Source organism: Euphorbia lathyris, chromosome 3 (genome assembly GCF_963576675.1).
Source record: "Euphorbia lathyris chromosome 3, ddEupLath1.1, whole genome shotgun sequence".
Lineage (NCBI taxonomy): Eukaryota > Viridiplantae > Streptophyta > Magnoliopsida > Malpighiales > Euphorbiaceae > Euphorbia > Euphorbia lathyris.
In genome coordinates this window covers 6,640,034-6,661,459 of record NC_088912.1, presented here as the reverse complement: position 1 = coordinate 6,661,459, position 21,426 = coordinate 6,640,034, and the positions used below count along the sequence as shown (strand labels likewise).

General features: G+C 35.5%; 1 protein-coding gene across 2 annotated transcripts; it reads right to left on the bottom strand.

The window, feature by feature from the left end:
• Nucleotides 1–4,786: 4,786 nt before the first annotated feature.
• LOC136222242 (multiple RNA-binding domain-containing protein 1-like) lies at nt 4,787–21,138 on the bottom strand. 2 transcript variants are annotated; one of them, XM_066009800.1, is made up of 16 exons: nt 20,847–21,138; nt 18,871–18,987; nt 18,660–18,767; nt 18,439–18,553; nt 17,587–18,305; nt 17,286–17,417; nt 16,433–16,522; nt 16,232–16,355; nt 13,810–14,133; nt 12,748–12,812; nt 12,433–12,607; nt 10,690–10,794; nt 10,502–10,603; nt 9,341–9,514; nt 5,325–5,456; nt 4,787–5,239 (listed from the first exon to the last, which is right to left on the bottom strand). In XM_066009800.1, coding segments are annotated over exons 2-16 (2,529 nt in total). In that variant the 5' UTR covers nt 18,873–18,987; nt 20,847–21,138; the 3' UTR covers nt 4,787–5,077. The 2 variants fall into 2 exon arrangements, with proteins under 2 accessions (XP_065865872.1, XP_065865873.1); XM_066009801.1 differs by having other exon boundaries at nt 18,871–18,976.
• Nucleotides 21,139–21,426: the final 288 nt, after the last annotated feature.

Here is a 21,426-nt window from a genome sequence, read left to right as displayed (position 1 = left end):
TAGCCAGATCCTCCACAGAAAGTGAATACAAGGCAGCGGCAAATGCCACAGCAGAACTCCTATGGTTCAAATCACTTCTCTCGGATCTGGGCTTTCCTTTACCCACTCCGGTTCAGTTATGGTGTGATAATGTTGGAGCAATTTATCTCACTTCAAATCCAGTTTTTCATGCCCGTACGAAACACATTGAGCTAGATTATCATTTTGTTCGTGAACAAGTTCACAAAGGATTTCTCAGTGTCAGATTTATTCCAACCGATGATCAGGTTGCAGACATACTCACCAAGCCGCTAGCTCCGGCTCGCTTCACGATGCTACGCTCTCGCCTCTTTATTCGTGCCCGCCATCGGCTTGAGGGGGTGTTAGAGATAATGTTCCTATTATGTCTGTAAATAGATTCTTATCTAGTTAGAGTTTCAATTTGTCTATATCCCTAGCTAGGTAGAGTTTCAATACTATTATACTTGTGTATTGTATTCCTATACAAACTACTATTGGCTCACTATAAATACAAGGTCTCTGAGCCATAATCACCAAGGTGATTCAAATCAATATTGTGCTATTACTTATCTCTCTCTATCTCCATAATATTTCCGTATATCAAACTATACATTCAACAGAGTTTCAATTTACAGAGATAATAGGAACATTATCTCTAACAACAGGCACACCTGACGCAAAGGATGAGGGTCTTGTTCCTCCTCTTACTAAAACTTTCGGCTCCCTAACAAGAGACTAAGTGAGACTTTCTTAGTAGAGAAGTCCTAATTCCGACGAGAATCCACGGACTTGAAGGCGATAAAAGAAGAGAAATAGGTTTTTGGTGGAGAGCTAGGGTTTCTTTACAGAAATAACTTTGTTTATATATGAAATTTGGGAGGGCATTTTTGTCCAATAAAGTTTATCTGTTAGGTTTAGACATGGTCTAAGGTTAAAATTGTAATTAAATTTTATATCCTAAGTTCCTATAAATTGTATATAATATATATATATATATATATATATATATATATATATATATATATATATACTCGTTTATATATTTCTTCCAAAAATTAAGGGATAAGGTGCAAAAAAAAAAATATAACTAACGTTTATAACTAGAAGCAATTTTACTTCTAACATTAAATGGTGTAACTTTACCTTTAATGTGGGCGACCAATAGCAATTTTACTCATAATATTGACAAGTTTGATCAATTTGAGAAACAATTCATCAAAATTAGGGATGCAAGTGAGGTGGGGATTCCTTGTCCCCATCGGTGACCCGTCCCGATGGGGATAGGGAATCACAGATAAGAATCCCCATGGGACGGGGATAGGGATAATTTTATCCCCCGTGACGGAGATGGGCGGGGATGGAGAATGATATCCCCAACCCTGCTCCGTTAATCCCCGATGGTGAATCCCCGACGGATACCCAATTATTCTCCATTATAATTAACATTATACTTTAAATATTATAATTTATAACATTTAGCGTAAATTAAATAAACTTATTTTCAAATAAAAAAATAAATGGAATAAATAAAATATTATCCAATGACTAAATAGATATTTTTCCTAACCTAAAAAAAGGCATAGTATCTCTATCTCAAAAAAAAAAGGTATAGTATCTCGGACATTCTTTCATACAAAACCTAGAATTAAAAAGGGGACGAGAAAAGAAATATATACTTATTTTTTAAAATATAAATGGTGATTTCCCGGGGGAATGATATGTGGAATAGAAAAAAAAATGGGGATGGGGATGGGGATCCCCGCGAGGATGGAGATTCCCCGCGGGACGGGGATGGGGGGCAAATATGTCCCCGTCTAACTCGCTTGGATGGGGTCAGGAAATCCCCGACTAGTCGGGGATGAGGATGGAAAATGCATTTCCTGCCCCGCCCCGTCCCATTTGCATCCCTAATCAAAATGTTTTTTAGTCCTGAATCTTGACATCTACATTTCACATTTCCTTCATTTTATCACTAATCTGTAACAGATTACAAACATATAATTAGACGTTGTGTTTTGTACGAGTTGGACAAATCAATATTTCGCTGAATTTAAAAGTATTAATCTCTAATTCTACTACTAAATCACAAAAAAATATGAAAATTTTTCAAACCAATCAAATATGCAATTTGTGCAGAATAAAAAACAAAATATCTGTGTTTTATAATAATATCTGCAATTAACCCAACTTGCCAGCATTATGGATAAATTTATTCTTAACTGCCAACTTTAAGAATAAAATTGCATCATTTTAGACGTTAAGTATAAAATTGCTCCTGCCAATAAACGTTAGAGATACATGTGCCTTTATCCTAAAAAAATATAACTAATTTGAGTATAATGCTCGTGGCTTTCTAAAAAAAGAAATGCTTGTGGCTTTCAGTTAGGTTAGCTAATAATATTAAATTTAGGATGTTTTTCTAATACTGTTTATCTCCTAACACCTCCTTCGCGCCTCTCTACTGATGTGGCTTGCTTTGAAGGCGATGTTCCCTGCTAACGGTCTGGCAGACGGCTTGACGTGGTCGGGCAGGTAAGATGGTTGTTTTTCCACAGCATCTGCTTATCAACTTCTCCACCACCAGGACACTGGGAGGCATTTCCCGTGGAAAATTATCTGTAGCATAGAGGTGCCAGAACGTGTTCGAAATTTCATCCGGTTATTTGCTCACGACTATATTTATCCAATGCTAACCGCGCTCGTTGGCACATCGAAGTGACTGCTAGCTGCGATGTTTTGTGGTGGGATTGAATTTGCTATTCACATCGTAAGGGAATGCACCATCGCTCGCTTTGTCTGGCAACGAATGATCCCGAGGCATATTAGAAATAGTTTTTTCAACTTACAGCATAAGAATTGAGTTATTTTTAATCTACAATTTTTTTTCTAGCTGGCGGGGAATTCAATGGCAGACTATTTTTGGGATGGTTATTTGGTGGTGCTGGTGCTGGAAAAATGAAAGGGTCCTAGGCACGGGTGATAGACAGCAAAAGGATACTGCGAATTTTATTTTTGGAAAGTGCAAGAATAGTATAGAGGCTCGTCTTCTGCTCAATGGCATCCCCTAGATAGTGGTTGGATGAAGGTAAATTGTGATGGGGCTTGTAAAGGTAATTCGGGCTTAGCTTTTGCAGGGGAGCTACTCCATGATTATAGGGGGAATTGGCATGGTGGTTTTGTTGCAAACTTGGGGATCTATTCACCGGTTTTATCAACTCGGGTCTGTATTTCGGTTTAAAGTTGGCCTAGAAGAAAGGATACCGATGGGTTGTGATTGAATTGGACTCTCAAATTGTGGTTAATTTTTATGAATGATCTCCTCCACACTTATCATACCTATGCCTAGATCATCACGCACTGTCATAGTTTCAAAACCATGAATTGGGATCTCCGAGTTACTCATTCTTTTATGGCGAATTTCGCAGGCTCCTTTATTTGGCCTTTCACGAGTGTGTTACGTCTCCTGCAGGTCTCCAGCAGTTACTGTGTGATGATCGAAGTGGCGTCACTTTATCTAGGATGGTAACGAGTTAGATTTATTTGTTGCTCTCTTTTCCTCCATTTTCTGTTTTTTCTCGGGCGTTTAGCCTTCCGCTGTGTACCAAGAAAAAAATTACAAGATAATACATATATATATGTATAGTACTCATTTTTTCCATCGAAGAGTAATAATGCATCTAATGTTATGAATGATACAATTGATCAATTAGGAATATAGCTCAATTGCAGGGGTGAAACTACCCAGCCGTCGGCTCTATCTTTAAGGAGTAGTGACTTCAGCTTTGGCAATCCCTCCTAATTTAAGGAGCAATGACAACATTAAAATTAGCCTCCTATATAAATTTATGGCTCCGGTTCAATTGAGACATTACTTTATATAGATTTATTTTTATTTTTTGTCGAACATATACAGATGTTCTTCTCATCTTTAAATCAACCTTTTTTTCTTCCTAAAAAATGAAATTGAGCAAATTATTGAGGATATGTTATTAGACTAATTTTGTGTTGTATAATTCTGAATCGTATTGTTCCATGATTGAACTGATTTATCATAAAATCGTCCAGCTTTTTAGACTGCTTGCACAATTTATAGAAAGTATCACAAAGGCCTTAAAGAGAACGATCTCGTTCGAAACTCATTCTAAATTTGATTTTTTTGTCCGTATTTCTAAGACCTCATCCTAAATTTGATTTTGTTCCATATTTCTATTCTTTTATCACTGTATCACAACATGACAAACTAGGACCAATTTCACATATTTTACAACTTTTGATCAACTCAAGATTTTAAATATTTCTTTAAAACAATTTCTATTCTGAAATACACTACTTGACATGTTTAGCATGCATGATGACTAATTATCCTTGCATATTTCAAACAGAGGTACCAAATATACACAGGGTCCGATTATACGACTCGAAATCGACATATAATTTTAATGTTTGAGTTTCACTTAGTAACGTCATTTTTGAGTTGACATGTACAAAACTGACAAATTTTTGGATTAGGTTACGATTCATATTCTAACCTGAAAATAATACAAAATGACACGAATATTTAAAATTATTGTGATATTATCTCGCGTTTTTATATTCAATTTATTAATAAAGATAATAAAATTATAATTATTACTTGCAAAATATGATTGAAACCTCCTAAATTGCTATAAAAATATTACATTACCTCCTAACATGATATTAGCGAACATTTCAATATTTAGTGTTAATATATTAATCTAAAAATGATATAAAATATTTAAAAATAGTACCATATCTTAGAGACATGAGAAAGAAATAACAAATTATCTACTCCACTATCTCGATACACATTTACTAATTTGAAGAAATAACTAGTAAACAAAAATCAGCTCCTAAATGCAAAATTGGGGCTAGCATTATATTAAAAGATATGTAATTGTAAGCCTATAAATATATTACAGACACGAGAATAATGAGAACTTGTACAGTAAACCAGATATAATATACTCAACCAGTGAAAAAGAATATGCAGATACTTCCCCGGGAAATGATTGGTATTAAATGGACCGGGATTATAATTGAATCTCTTCGAGAAGAACTAATCAGTAAATCTTTGAAATTTCATTGTACCTTCATCCAAAACAGCCATATTCTTCCTTTTCTTTGATAGCTTTGTTGGATTTTGATCTTCAGAAAATTGAGCAGCCGTTCGAGCACGCAATTCTTCTAGGCTCTCTCCTTCCTTTGCTCTCTCCAAAATCTGAAAATCATTTCAGCAGTTTGAGTAATCGAAGCCGAATTCTTTATACACAAAGTAAGAGGTTTACTAGAGTTTAGAGGATTACCAAGTGTCGCCCGTAGAGATGGGTGCTCGAAAGTGCTTCAAGTGCGTTCTGTGTCTCTTGCTTCGTAACGTATTCAACGAATGCGAAACCTCTGTGGTTTCCGAATTTCATTGGTAACCTTAATCTCTTGATCTGTGCATTTTACAGGAATTGGTCAAAAACATTCAAGCTGAAGAATCCATGTATTATAATTATTTGGTAAGCATAAATCAGTGAGAATGATAGCATTCGATGCTCATAGCGATACTGATAGAAAGAGCAACAGCAATCTATGTTCGACTTCGTAATCTAAACTTACATTTTGGATGCATAGAAAATGACTATTAGAGAGAAAATACAGGCAGAGAATGATTCTGAAAGGCCTAAAAACACAAAATATAGCTAGGAAGCACCGAGTTGGATACTCGTACGGCTGTGGAAAACGGCATATTTTAGAAATATGAGACATGGGTACGGCGGGGACACGCCAAACACGGGTACGGTGGGGACACCCAAATTATGTGTATATATATATACACAAAACATTCATTCATAATAAGTCACCAGTTCATTAGTTTTTTTAAATATATATCAACCCTGATAGAGAATGGTCTAGCTTAGTGGTAGGAAGGTTCTAGAAGGGGTGAGTTGTATAGGGCAAAGGGCATTTTAGGTATAAGTCATTAGTATTTAGGAGGAAAGAGTTTAGGAAGCCAGGGGATAGTTTTTGGATAGTTTTTGGATAGTTTTGTGGCTGCTTTAGTAGAGGGAGGGTTTTCTCCTGTGGGGGTTAGAGTCTTGACTCTATCCATCTTTATCATTTGCTTATCTTGTATTCCTTTTATATTTCAATATATCAGTATTCTTACTTCGGTTCTGTATCCGGTTTCTATCATTGGTCCGACCCGCCGGATGTCATACCGGTGCCATGGAAAATACTGAAGCCACCGATAGATTTGTAAGGTGTTGTGAGAAAATGACGGACTCATTGAAAGATACTTGAAGTTCAATCGAACGCCAGCAACTCAACAACTCTCTGTAGTTCGGCAATGTTTGGAGGTTCACGGCAAGTATTGGTTCAGTCTTATTTCTGAAATCTATCCATATTTAACTTGGTTAGAATTTAAAGAGCTTTTCATGGAGAGATTTGCAAGTTCAGAATCACAGGTGAACAAAGAAGTGGAAACTGCCATTGTGGAAGATACGGGCTCAAATTCTAAAGAGGGGAAAGATGTAGGTGATGGGGTTATGCAGGAAGAGAACGCTTCCATTGTTGCTGTGGATTCTAGTTCGTCCATGGTTGTTCTGACATCTGCCAACCAACAACAAGAGTTTTCACGGGATCTCCTACCACAATGGACATGCCCTCCATCACAACAAAGAGAAGAGATAGAGAACATCGGCGAAGAAACTCGGCACATAATAGACCAGGTGAAAATTGCCTATCCTTCTGAAATTGGAATTTGTCTCGATTAATCATCGATGGATGGTTGTTTGGCTAAAGCAGGTTTGCAAGATATAGTACTACACCGAGGAAGACCGTTATCGTTCTCACCACTCCACAACGAAGGTGTTGTACCTGTGGGGACCATTAGTCACGTGTTTTTCCCTAATATGGGCGGGTGGTATTCAATCATTGTGGATACGGGTCAAGAGGCTAAACCCGTTAGAATAAGGGGTACTCTCCAATTTAAAACTGTTTTGTCCTTTACGATGGTGGAACGTGAAGCGTGGTTTTCAATTGGAGGTTGGAGTCGCCGCTTAAATGGAATCCTGGATATCTTCCACTGTTTACGTTGCCGATGGAAAAAATTCAAACACTGGGAAATCTACTTTAATGATGGGAAAGAGGTAAATCAATTTTATTTTGATACCACTTTGCAATTTCTTTCTGATTCCTACTTCTCTACCACCTCTTTTCTTTCTGATTTCTACACTCTCTCTACCACCGCTTCCCAGACAAATCTTGTTTGGTTTTTTTTGTGGGCCCCACTCTTTAAGCTTACTTATCAAAGCCACCCACTTAAGCCAATGCAATCTTAAGGAAACACTAGTCCTATTATCGATCCCACAAAACAATTTTTCCCAATTTTTAGTTTGACAAAACAGAGCAAAATCGAAGACGGCGAGCCCGATGCTATCCACCCTTATGTTGTTGATGTTGCGGTACATAGAAGAGGCGGTCAATATGCCGTGGTGGATCCGACCACCCAAATTCAGGTGATGGCGCAAGGCAGAATAATTGAAACTATTTTGGGCAGGCAAGAAAGGATGCCATTGTTGAAGAACACAGGTAACAGTTGGAATTTTGTGAAGTTTAGGATGCTCAGTTATGTAACGGTGCAATTTTCCCCTATAAGCAATCTCATGACTGAAATTGATTCAAGGAGAAAGTCTTCATCAAATTCCAATTTCCAATTTCCAATTTCGAGCTGTTAGTAGTTAATGGGGTTTGGCGAATTATTCATGGTCAATCATCTGACCTACTGAAGTTAGATGGTAAGGATTCTATAGTCGTTTGCAACCACACAGGGGAGTGTATAATGATTATCAGACTTAGATTTGGGAGTGGGTACACATTTTTGGTTGGCAAGCTGTGTTGGTTATTTGGGAATTTGGACAGGTTTGGAAGTTGTATGATATGCATAATAATCATAGTTGATGACTTGACATCATTGGGTGATGATGATGACTTCCAATCAATTAGTAGCAACGACTTCAAATTTATTAGTAGCCACGACCTTGAAGCAGCTACTCAAGTTGTTGGAGACAATTACTTGGGCTGTATAAATTATATTCTGCAAATTAACAACAACAAAAGGTATCACCATTTCCACTTGAAGATTATTACACTTCTTCATGAATGGGACAGATGTGGTTCAGGTGGTTGTATTCATGGTAGAGATCTCAAGGCCAATTGTGATGTTGTTGCTGTGCTTTTATATGTGATAAAGCATTACTGTTCCCTGATGTATAAGAGAATGACAATTTTTGGGTACGAAAAATATCAATTGGAGGTTGCTTTCAACCAAAGTTTCATGCTTTCCATACCAAATAGTCAGTTTTGGCTAATAGTTGTGAAAGTTAGCCTTGTTGTTTTGGATGCTAGAGAAATACAGTCAAGGGTTGGCATGGTTGTGTTCAATCAAATTTGCAGTCAAGATTGTGGCAATTGTGATTTGGTATTTCTAGTTTTCCACTACAGGATTGGGAGGTGCTTTTTGGACGGATGGATCGGCATCAACAAACAGTTCTCTTGACTCCAGTCTTGAGGACAAGACTGTTTTGAAGGGGCGGGTAACGATAGAGAATGGTCTAGCTTAGTGGTAGGAAGGTTCTAGAAGGGGTGAGTTGTATAGGGCAAAGGGCATTTTAGGTATAAGTCATTAGTATTTAGGAGGAAAGAGTTTAGGAAGCCAGGGGATAGTTTTTGGATAGTTTTGTGGCTGCTTTAGTAGAGGGGAGGGTTTTCTCCTGTGGGGGTTAGAGTCTTGACTCTATCCATCTTTATCATTTGCTTTTCTTGTATTCCTTTTATATTTCAATATATCAGTATTCTTACTTCGGTTCTGTATCCGGTTTCTATCAAACCCCTTCTGTAAAAAATTTAAAGAAAAAACTCAATATTCTACTTAATTAACTCAGAAGTTGTGTCCTCAAAGTATCCCCATGAAAAAGAAAAAAGAGACACTTATTTTGGAGTGTCAGAATGTACGATACTGGTACGTTAACCTTCTAGAAATGTCGGTGCTTCCTAATATACAAGCCATTTTATAATTTTACAAATTTTTCTAGACCTAATTTTACCAATTACATATGGGTTTCAATTGTTAGTTGAAATTTTGACGGGTAAAATACATCTATGGCCCCTTAACTATAGGTCTACTAACATTATGCTACCTAAACTCCATTTCTTGACATAAACATCTTTGAACTTTACGATACTGTAACATTAAACTCGAAATCAAGAAAGATCCATTAAAAAATTATCAAAACGACAAGGTTAAAATAGGTATCTTCTCAGAAAATATACTTGCCTGGCCAAATGGACTAAATAGCTGTCTGAGATCTTTCTCTGTTGCCTCGAAAGCTACATTTCTGATAAGTAACTTTGTAGAACTCCTATCCTTGTCAACCTTTTTCTTCAATTGTTCATCCTTCTTGGCATGACATAATTGTAAGATGAGAGCATGCCCATCCAAAACAGTTCCCTGCAGAAGTCAAAACTAATGCAGGTGAAAAGCAGCAACAAATTCAAGGACCAAATAAGATGTAAACTAGGAGTGAAAATTTGTGTAAGTGGGCCGCGTTCGTGTTGTGTCAATTAGCGAGTTAGTGTCAAATGTGTCAACCTTGTCAAACCAAAATTCTTGTCACAATCTGTCATGAAACCGTTTGAACTAAAAGCTTAAACTAGTTAAGGTCCAATCATAGATCTTATATTAATCTCTGACACACCCCCGCAAATTCCCCCTGGGCTTGCAGCGTGTACAACACAAGCCCATCTCACCATTTGTTTTTAATTCCACCAGGACTCGAACCCTCAACCAATTGGAGCAAGAGGCTCTGATACCATATCATATCAGGGAACCGTTTGAACCAAAAGCTTAAGCCGATAGTTAAGACCCAATCATAGATGTTATTTTGATCTCTGACACAATCAATGTCAACCTACTTGGGTTAGTGTAGTTATCGTATCGTGTTCGCAGGTCAAAGGTAATTTTACCACCTCTGTTAATAGAGGCATTTAAAAATATAGGAGGATATAGTAATACTTCTAAATATTTATGTCATTTTTGGAACTCTGACAGTCTAAAAGTTTGACTCGAAATCTATTTAACAAACCCCTAATTCGTATATAATATGTTGGGTTCAAGTAATGTGTTCAGACGTCACTGTGTAATTTTACTGTCTATTAAAAAGATGACATGTAAAAAATATAGGAGGTTCAAATCACGTGTGACGGTGACAATTGTAATTTTATTACTTCTAAAAGGGTGACATGTAGAAACATGAGAGTATATAATAGTAATTTTAATATTCGTGTTCTTTTTTAATTAGCATGTCAACCCTAACCCAATCAAAAAAATTGCTGTCAACCCAAAAATGACATTAAACACTAACCCACCAAATTTGTGTTGGGTTCATATCATGTACACAATTGACACCTCTAATGTAAATGTTATGTTCACAATTACCTGTAACACTGTGCAAATAGATGCTGCTGTCTCCACAGAGTCAAATTCTAGAAAACCAAAACCCATGGAGACATTCTTCCCGTTTTTCAAATGCTTCTTTATCTGCATGTGCAAAAAAAATAAACCCTAATGTAAGAATTGATAGGATCTAAAAATATTATTCAAGGTTTAAGGATCCAGAATATTACCCTAACACTTGAGATCTTCCCATCCTTCATTTGTTCACTGAAGTGCTTTTTCAAACTATCTTCGGACGTCTTGAAATTCAGGTTCTTGACAAATAGTGACCGTGACTGTAGCAAAGTAGGCAATGAAACCAAAAATATCAAAAAATAAGCAATATGAAATTCAGGTACCAACAAGTTATTACTTTATCGCAGCATTATTCAATCCATGATCCCTCAATCACAAATTAAGCAATATTAAATACTTTTCAAATATATAAAAGAAAACAAAACAGATCCATTCATAACCGTAATCATTAATAAAATGAATCCTTCTTAGACAGTTCTCATGAAGAAGAGAAAGCAGAATCTAATCATCCATGTCCTAATTCTTATTATACTCATTAAGTTGCAATCCTTCATGCTCCTCCATTCTTTTTTATATGCCGTTTTGTATTAATGATGCACTTTTGGCCCAAAAAAAATCTCAAATTTGCCTTGTTTCTGGCAAGAGATGTTTTGTATTGATGCAGATAATACTAAACAAACCATTATAATCAAGAAGAAAGAGAATTTTTGTATTGGTGCAGATAATACTAAACAAACCATTATAATCAAGAAGAAAGAGAACTTTGATATGAAAAGTAGTTAGGAGACAAGTATTAAGAAAATAAATTAGTCATGCCTGGTCCTGATGAAGAATTAAGGATGATGAAAAACCTTAATGGACATATAAGAGAACGGATGGAGTATTTGAGACTATTAACTTCATTGACCAACAGATGTCTTCCATCATGGGAATGAATTCCACTTTTTTTCTGGAAACAAGGGAAACAGCCAAGGACTCAATCTGAAACAGCTGGTTCCATTTCACTAAATCCTTTTTCCCCTTCCATCCAGAGACGTGATAGAAGGAGGGACAGAACTTATTTAGTAGTATGAAAATATCTATGGTTTCACTTTTCTATATCTTTATTCTCTTCTCTAACTATTTTATGGCTCACTCGTTCTATTTCCCTATCCTTTTACAAAACTTACTTAATGTTGCACGAACATGAAGATAGCTAATCCCATTTGCTCATAAATGCATGTAAATGGGTTGATTACGGCAGTTAAAGAGTCAAAGTAGTAGCCCAGACCAACATTTGTATATCCTTCCATCTCAACCAACCGTCCACAAAACAGTTAACAATGAACCAAAATTGGCTAAGTTTCAGTAACCCAAAAAATTGGGATACAAATTTATGCCTGGGCCTATAAAAGGGGCCACACTGCTACCTAAAACAGAGCATAACCGTCTTATGCTCTACAAACAATGTGCGAACATGTTCATGTGAACCTATGGAGCATTTTCTTATCACCCTGGCCATTGAGAGAAACATCTTCCACAAAGGAAAAAATGCTTCATAAATTTTGATAATTTTAAAACCTCGGACCAAAATGTTGGGAAACTTAACAAACTTTAGGAAATACATTTGATAATTTAAGCGACTAGAGTATTTAAGTTCGTATTTCGAAATAGGAAACTGCATCTAGCAAAGTTAATTTCCTCCCTCCTTTCTACTCAACAAACAAACATGTATAGAACTACCAAATTATTCTACCCTGCCTTCTTGATAAGCATCCCTATAATTCTCTTCTTTTCCTCAAGCAAACAAGGAAAGACAAATTAATAATTTAGGCACAGTAAGACATATTCTATGACATGATTAAATTATGCAAAAAAAGAGAAGGAAAAGAAACTGGAAAAGTCCATTTATGTTCTACCTCAATTCTATCAGGATCAATATCAATTTCAGATATTCCTTCCACATTTTGCTCCAGCATCACTCTCTTGGCATCATGTTCCCCCACAGCATTACTACTATCTTCGTTGCTCTTTGATACTGGACTTTCACTAAGAACATTACTAGGAGCCCACTCCAAATACAATGGAGCATCCCTAAATTATTCACACACAAAGCAAGAACTTAATCTCCAGCTAATATAGTTTTCAAAGTAGAAAAAAGCATTTATAGGATATTTCAATTCCAATAGAAGATGAACAGATACTACAAAGAAAAAGCGAAGAAAAAAACTCACTTGTAACGCTTATAAGCCAGACCTTTAAAAGCAGCACGAGCTTCAGATGGTTCAAGAAAAACAACCTGAAATATCATGAATTGAAGATATAATTATATATATGCTGATACGTGAAACATGACAAAATATGAGAAAATAGCTACAACTAATCATTTAATGAGAAAATAGCTTCTCAAAACGAAAATAAGCATCAAAATTACAGAATAATTTTCTTCAAACAAACCACATGAAAATCAAATTGAGATTGCATTGTAGATAAATGCCTATTTTAAATGATGAAACTGAAATTGAACAGTAGTTTCTGGTATTTATTTTGTACACATGGTCTTTGAAATTTACCAATTTCATGAAAATATATTATGGAAGAGGAAAGCAAGCTTATCCTTATGGGGCAGAGGAGTGCTAAAACATAATAATGAATTGCATAACTTGAAATTCAACATCCTTTATACATATATGATAGATGATAGAGATGATGTAAAATTGATAATAAATATTTACTCTGGACGGTTGGTTGAGATGGAAGTTTAAATATTATGATACAGTCAATGACAACAAGGTAGAAATCTAATCTTATATATTATTTCTTTCAAGGATCAGATCAATGATCTGTTGTCCAATCATCTCCAGACACAAAAAAGGTACATGACCTAATAGCTGAAGTCATTTGATCTTTCTAGACAATCCTTTTCTACAGCCTCACACTTCATGTAATACAATTGACTTGCGTTCTACAGGATGGAAGACTTAAATTTTGTAGAAAACTCCTTACAGGTTTACACTTACTTGGTTCTATCTAAACGTAAACATTAACATAGCACCTGATATCGTCCAAAAAAAGATGGCTACTAATTGGATGCACATTCACCGAGTTTAATGATAGTAAAGTATAATGAACAAAATGTCTACCCTAATTTCCACATGTTTAACTCTTTCTCCCTAATATAAGCAACCTCCATCGTGTTATAACAGATCCCAAATTATTGTACTTCATGAGAACTGTAAAATCCAACTTCACAAAAAGGACAAAAAAAAGGAAGAAGGTTAATTCAAATCACATACCAAGGCCAATGTTTTTGTTGGAGGGAGAATAACTTTTTCCAAGCTACCAAATTTGCCAAACATCTTAGAAAGTTCTCCTTCGGAAGAGCCATATGGCAAGTTCTTTACTAATAGAACATGGCTGCTTCTTTTCACGCCATCAGTTTTCCCAGCAGCAAATTCCTCTAGAGACTTAATGTTTACACCAGCACTTAGAAGAGCTTTTTTTGTCTCTGCAATCACTTGTGTTTCTCCCAAAGCAATACGTACAGCCAGATCATCAGCTTCACGGTCAAGAAAATCACTCTTACTTACACCATGTCTTCTAGCAATGTTCTCAGCCACCTAACAGTGCACAGCATGGAAGAATAGGACAAAATTTTAAACCGTAACTTGCAAACGCACATAAAAGAAACACATCTTACAATGTTAGGAAAATAACCTAGTGAAAATATAATAATGAAAGATTTAGCAAGTCTGACATAAGTCTAATCCATAGGTTAATTCATCTAATAGGACAAATCTCTTTGAGATTCTGTAACTAGATTATGTTTATAGATCTTTATCCTTTTCTACATATTTTGAGCTAAGAAAAATTCTAGGGCTCATTAACAGCTTATACAATAAGCAACAGCCTGCTATCTAACAGTTTCTACATTTTTAGCCACAAGAAAATAAATAGCAATTTCAGAAAAAAAAATTACTAATGGAATCTCCACTGTTTAAAACAGTGAAACCGCCTCACAAATAGATATGACAAAATAACTACCAAAGAATCCATTTGCAAGTGGCCTTTAAACCCTGTTTGCTGCAGCCTTCCTCATTCATGCCCATTTTGTAAATGTTAAATTATTTGATTGGACTAAATATCAATTTGCCCCACTGAAGGAATCACCGGATTGATTTTCCCATAAAAAGGAAAAAAGGCTCAACTCAGTCCATACTTGAGCAAGTGAAACCTTTTTTTCGAGCATGAGACACACACATGGGTCAATTTGACAAAAATTTGACAAGTCATGGTGACAAATGCGCTTCTTTGTGAATTTATAGGGTAAATTTTCCTTCTGGGCAAATTGATATTTAATCCCAAGTTGATTGCCTTTCATATGTCCAAATATGAACCGCAAGCTTGAAATTTCTGTCCAAATGGTAGGGGAGGATTAGATCCCTCTCCTACATCGATGTTTTCAAGAGATTAAAGATCCTTAACCGTCTAAAGCTATTTGGTAGAGAATTCTAGTTTAAATTCTGATTAGTGCATCTTTTCATGAATATTGTACTCTGCACTTTGCACAAGAGAAAATAAATCTTAATTTAGAAAAGAAAAAAAAAAATAAGGATTTAATGGTGTTTAGTAAATCTAGATATAGCTCTTAATGTAACAATTTTAACTTAAAATAATTTTGTATATCTATTTATTATAAATATATAATAGATGAAACTGCATCTAAGAATTTATCGTATGATCTATAAAACGATAACGTGTCATTGTAATAAAATTTTCATAACATTGTTTGGTTCTATTCTAAGAGCTATTTTTAAGACCAAATGAGTATATAGGTTATGAGTTCGAACCATCATCTTACAAAAAAAAAAAAAAAAACCATCAAAAAACATTTTTTTTGTGATTTCAAACGTACTGGAATGAATTTGTGGAGGAGGCGAGCAAGAGATTTCAGGAGATGGAGATTAATAATGTGGTGGAGCAGATGTCTCAGTTGAGGCAAATATTTTCAGTAGGAGATTACCAAGATCAGTTTGAGGCCCTGAAATTGAAGATGGAAAAGGTATATCCAACTATAACCGAATCATATTAGGTTTCCAGTTTTATTTCAGGCTTGAAACTTGAAATCAGATCAGCTGTTAGATGTTTTGAGCCTACTGAAATATACCCTGCCATCAAACAAGCTAAGTTCTAGGAACATCATTTGAAAGAGGTGTTAGAGGCCGTTAAACTCCAACCAAATTTTTGATCCCCCTCAATACTAAACCCTGGCAGGCTACACCCCTATCCATAGCCAAACCAACCACTCATACCTCAAATGCGCTTCTTTGTGAATTTATAGGGTAACAAATATGAAATCACAAGTCATCACATCTTCTAGCAGTTTGGTACATTAGCGATCTACTAAAAAAAGGAAGTGTGTTCTTACAATTTATTATAAAAAATGCCAACTCATGAAGTTAAGTAGATTACTACATACATAGATCTACTAAAAAAGAATCATGTCCTTATGAATACCTCCTTCAGCCTCAGGTAATGACTACCCTAGTGCATTGCTAATCAACAAAATGTTACACATTTATCAAGATGGTGTTAGACAAGTAAGACCATGAACAACATATTTATTCCAAACGGGCCAAACCAATAAAAAAAATGCTGAAATTGAATAGCAAATAATAATCATAGTATGTTACTGATGCTTATCAATTTTTGACATACCGTATCAGGACGCATAAACAAACTGTTCCATGCTCTTGTATCTCCACTAGCTTCTGATGCCTTCCTCTCTTCCTCCCAACGTTGCTTGAAGGTTTTTGGACCTTGCGTAAATGTGTCATCAATCCTACAGATCATAAGATATTGACTCACTCAAGAGAAATTGGAAGAGAACAGAGATCAATGCATAATAACACTACTTACTCTTGCTTGTTAGACGGATTTTTCTTTTTAGCTCGCATGACATGCAATAATCTTCCTTGGAAAATTGAATTGTCCAATTCTTCTAATGCCCTTTACAAAAATTAATCAATTATTAAGTCAAAAAGAAAAAATTACTTGAGGAGAAAAAAAGCAGTGATTAAAGAGAGAGAGTGAGTGAGAACCAACATAGTGTTCTTCGCATAATAGTATAGTCAATTCTAAGAGCAACTACATGACCAAAATGGTCGAAAACAAGTAAACTAAGACTACATAGAAAAACATATCTTTGTGCATAATGGATAAGTATGTATCAGTGTCTATCTATTTCATAATAGATGGTGAAAGAATTCAGCTCTCAAATTTATTTCAAGAAAAGTAGATTTGGCAGACAGTGCAACCAAGATATAAAGAACTGTAATGCAAGCAAAAATGTCCATATATGTTTAGAGAAAAAGAAATAAACATCCAGATAAATAAATAATGAGTGTGAAGATCGAATTTTCATAAACATTCAAGTAGCACCACCAAATAAATGTAAAAGAAGTGTCACTAAACTCATCCAAGTATTACATTCAAAAGGAGTTTCAGCATATAGTTAAATTAAATACAATTAGAACTTCCATGGAGATGTACATAAAAAATGTGCAAAAAGGTATTTAAAGGCTATGTCTAGCAAGCCTTGGAGTTAAAAGCATATGATAAACAGGGGATTTCAGCCTGTACAGATTCAGCCAGGGAACTAATTGGAAGGTCAATGTGCAACAAAAAACTGCCAATGTGAGGATACAGTGTGCAACAAAAACTATCATTGAGTGAAGGAAGCTAACAGCTTTCAGCACTAAGCCACAAATACCTTGATGCAGATTCTGGAAGCGTGTAGCGAACATAAGCTATTCCCTTGGACCTCTTTGTATCTTTATCAACAACAAGATGGACCTCTGAGACGTTGCCAAATCTACCAAAGTGCTCTTCCAACTCATCCTCCCTGTTAAATTAAAAATGATGTTTGTGAAATATAAATGGTTGAGTATTAACTGCATGTTCAACAAATAATCAGCAACAGCACATGGGAAACTAAAAATTCTTATCATGCTCTTGACAGCAAAAGAATGACAGAAGGCATAATCGAGAAGAAAGTAGACTAGTATGCATACATTGCTGTGTATGGCAGATTGCGGACGAAAAGTCGACCAGCCTCAAGAAATGCATCGTTCTCATCTTTTGAGTTAGATAATGTGTTATCAGGGTCAAGAATTTCACCATCAGAATCTCCAACAGGCACTTCCTCTACAACCTCCACTTCAGCTATGCCCCTAATATTATTTTTCCCATTCTGATCTAATTTTTTAATTTGCTTGTGGCTAACACCTTCTTCAAATTCACTTTCTGAGCTTGTATTATCATTTTCGTCAATATTTTCACTGCTTTCACTTTCTGAATCCGACCATTCTTTCTTCACTTTACTCTTGAAGTAATCCATATCTGAAATAGCTAATTCACCACTGGTCAGATTGATTGGTCTCTCATCTTGATGCCCATCAGTTTCATTCAATTTGGGAACTGACTTCTCTTTGTCTTCTCTCTTTGCTTTGATTTTCTTCTTACTGTCTTTAACAGTGTGATCAGAAATTGGAGCAGGCACAGTGTCATCATTCGCCCACAATTTTGACTTCACCCGTGGTTGCATGACCTGAAGAAATTCCTGTAATTGGGAATCATCATTCTCCATTACATCTTCACTAGTCTTCTTAGCTTTTTGAGCCGGTTTGATGCTTGAATTTTTATCGATACTTTCTGTTGCTTTTTTATCCTTATTCTTAGAATGCCGACTCCAAGGACGAGGAATATCTGGATCTCCAAATTTACGAGCAATCTGGAAGAAAGCTGGCTTAATTTTCCTCATAATTCCAATTCAAAAATAGTCTTTCATATGTTCTTAGGAATTAAGCATCCGACAATGACAATTTCATCACAAAAAAACAGAAGTAGAAAAAGCGCACACATACCTCACAAGAAATTCTACAAGTATCAAAGTAAGATTTATTGAAGTATTTGATAGCTTCTTCTGCTTCATGTTCAGTTCGAAACCCAACGAAGGCAAATTGCCTACTCTTACCATCTCTTCAACCACCAAAAAATAGAAGAAAACAAAAAACCTGTTAAGAAAATTCAATAGAACATCAAAGGATTCCCCTGAAGAAGAATAAGAAGAATATCGATTAAGTACTTTGTTCGCATCAGCTTTACATCAGTAATTTCTCCTTTCTTAGAAAACACCTCTCGTAGGCGATCCTCTGCTGCATATTTTGGTAAACTCTTCACACAGATTCTAGACCTAAAACACAAAAACAACCGTCGGGCGTCCGAAAAAAAAAATTGCATGAGAAACTACTATTGAATTTGGGAGAGTAATAAGATACAAGTATTCGGCTACTTACATGTTCTTCACTTTTGAACGGACCTTTTCCGACAAGCAGAAGACAGCAGGGGCCGGGGCGGTGGATATGACCTGTGTTTTATTGTATAGAGCTCCTCACAATTCCTCTGCAAAACAACTAGGGGTGGGCGCGGTTAGGTTAACCGGTCCAATAGGTAAATAAATTAACCAAACCGAAACTATCAGTTTTTTAACTAATGGAACCAAAACCGGTCCAAAAATATCAGTTAACCAATAATTTGGGATAACGGTTTTTAATTAGTTCTCAACGGTTAACCATAATTTTTACCCATACCTAAATTTTTAAATAATATTAAAACATAAATAAATTCAAATAAATTAATAACTAGTTCTTTCAATATTTTAATTACACATCAATACGGTAATATAATGGTCATTACATTACATGCATCAGTAAACATAATCTTAATGTGATGTTGATCTAATGTTGGGCTTCATAGCATCCACAACTGAGCATATAAGAGCTCTGTAACATGAATAAATCAATGCAGCTGCTGCCACTAGAAGTATGAGAGAGGATGGTTATAGGCCCATGAGAGAAAAATATCAATTATCAAAAGATTTGACCCATTTTTAAGTGCATGATTCGAATAACATTATTCTGAACACATATATATCATTGGAACAAACAACTAAGTGCAAAAAATATTGCACCTCTACATTCCATAGCAACCTGGATAACAACGCTGTACAGGCATCATGTAAAACTCCAACATGCACTCACTCATCATATTTTCATCTGTAAAAGGGTAACCAGAACCAAAGAAACACACTGAACTGAACAAGCATGGATGTTGAAGATATAAAGATTCCGGGCTTGACAAATATAATTTTATGCCCTTCATTAAAATACATCTATTTAGTGGACTGCTTAACATTTTTTAATGGAACGAAATCAGTACAATCAACCACTACTTCACAACATAGACTCTCAAGATCAACTAATTTTTCTTTTGGTACCTAATAAGCAAGCATAGAGTTCGTCAGATTAACTGCATCACCAATTGCTCTTTGCATCCAAAATAAATAACCATTTATTTTGAAATAGTTTAACTTGAAGCACTCTATTGATGAATTACCACAGCCACCAGAAATAACAAATTACTCCAAATTGATTTTCATCTAAACACATCATAGACATGGTGATAGCCACGAGAACAAATTTATACATTTTCAAATTAAAGAATTAAATGCTACTACAGAGAACAAAAATAACATCTAAATCATAGCTCATACAGGCAAGCAGCAATTCGAAAATCTGTGCAGCAGAACTGCAGGCTAAATTGCAAATAATTTTAGAATAAAGCAAAAAACATTTCAGATATACTTAATTGAAATAAGTTTGATAATAAACCATACACAAAAACTTTACTGAAACAACAATATCCATGACATCAGAGCCAAAATCTATGTAAAACTAAAAAGACGAAAACTAACAACAGGAGATGAATAAAAACAATGGCAATTTTTACTTTCTTTCTCTTTCTCTTATGATGATTTAAACTTGAAATAAGTAAACTTCATTTGGAGACTGATTAACAAAACAATGGCAATTTTTACTTTCTTTCTCTTTCTCTTCTTGCTATGACATGAAAAATTCAAATGCTACTTCTGAATTCTGATATGCTATATTTCTATTGATTTTACAAATTACAATGAAGTTGAAAAATCTTAATTTGGTTAATTTTAAGACAAAATACTTAATTTACATACAAAGGTTCTTTTAAGCCTTCAATTAAGCAAAACACCAACAGAAAAAACACTTAAGCCTTCAATTAAGCAAACTACGAACAGCAAAAGTGCTTGCTTTCAATATTAAGCAAAAATACTTTAAGCCTTCAATTAAGCAAAATAACCAACAGCATTCAAATTCAATCAAGCCTTCAATTAAGCTTTTATCAGCAGCAATCAAAGAACAATTAAGCCTTGCCTTCATATTCAATTGAGATCACTAACCTGCCTGATTTCCGGAGTTGATTTCTGTTTCCGTCGAAGAAAATAGAAGGTTGCGGTGGTGGAAGGAGCGACGCCGGCGGTAGAGGCAACTGGCAGTAGTGTGGTGGAAGAGAAGAGCTCTCTCTCACTCTTGCGATATCGCAGGTGAAACTCAAAATTAGGGATTTGTTTGCAGGGAATAACAGGCGGTGTCAATTTCCACTTACTGAAAGGACGTCGTTTTCCTCATCAAGTGAATCGACGTCGTTTTGGTCTAGAGGATAGGATAAACAAACCCTTTAATTTTCATCTTCTGCAAACAGCAGCTTTAACGAAAAGGGGTACGGTTTACTGGTTTTCCACTTCAACGGTGAAAAAAAAGTAAAATTCAGCAACTTCAGGCTGGCTGCTGGGGCTCAAGCCGCCCTAGTTCTGCCACTGTATATAATTATACACGTATAAAAAAAATCTCGGCCTAATGCTTCCCCAACCCTTTTAACTTGTCCAAATTGGTCATTTTACCCCCTCAACTCATCGAATGTCCTATTTACTTCATTAACTCCATAAAAGTGGTATTTATCACCCCCTCAACTTGTCCATT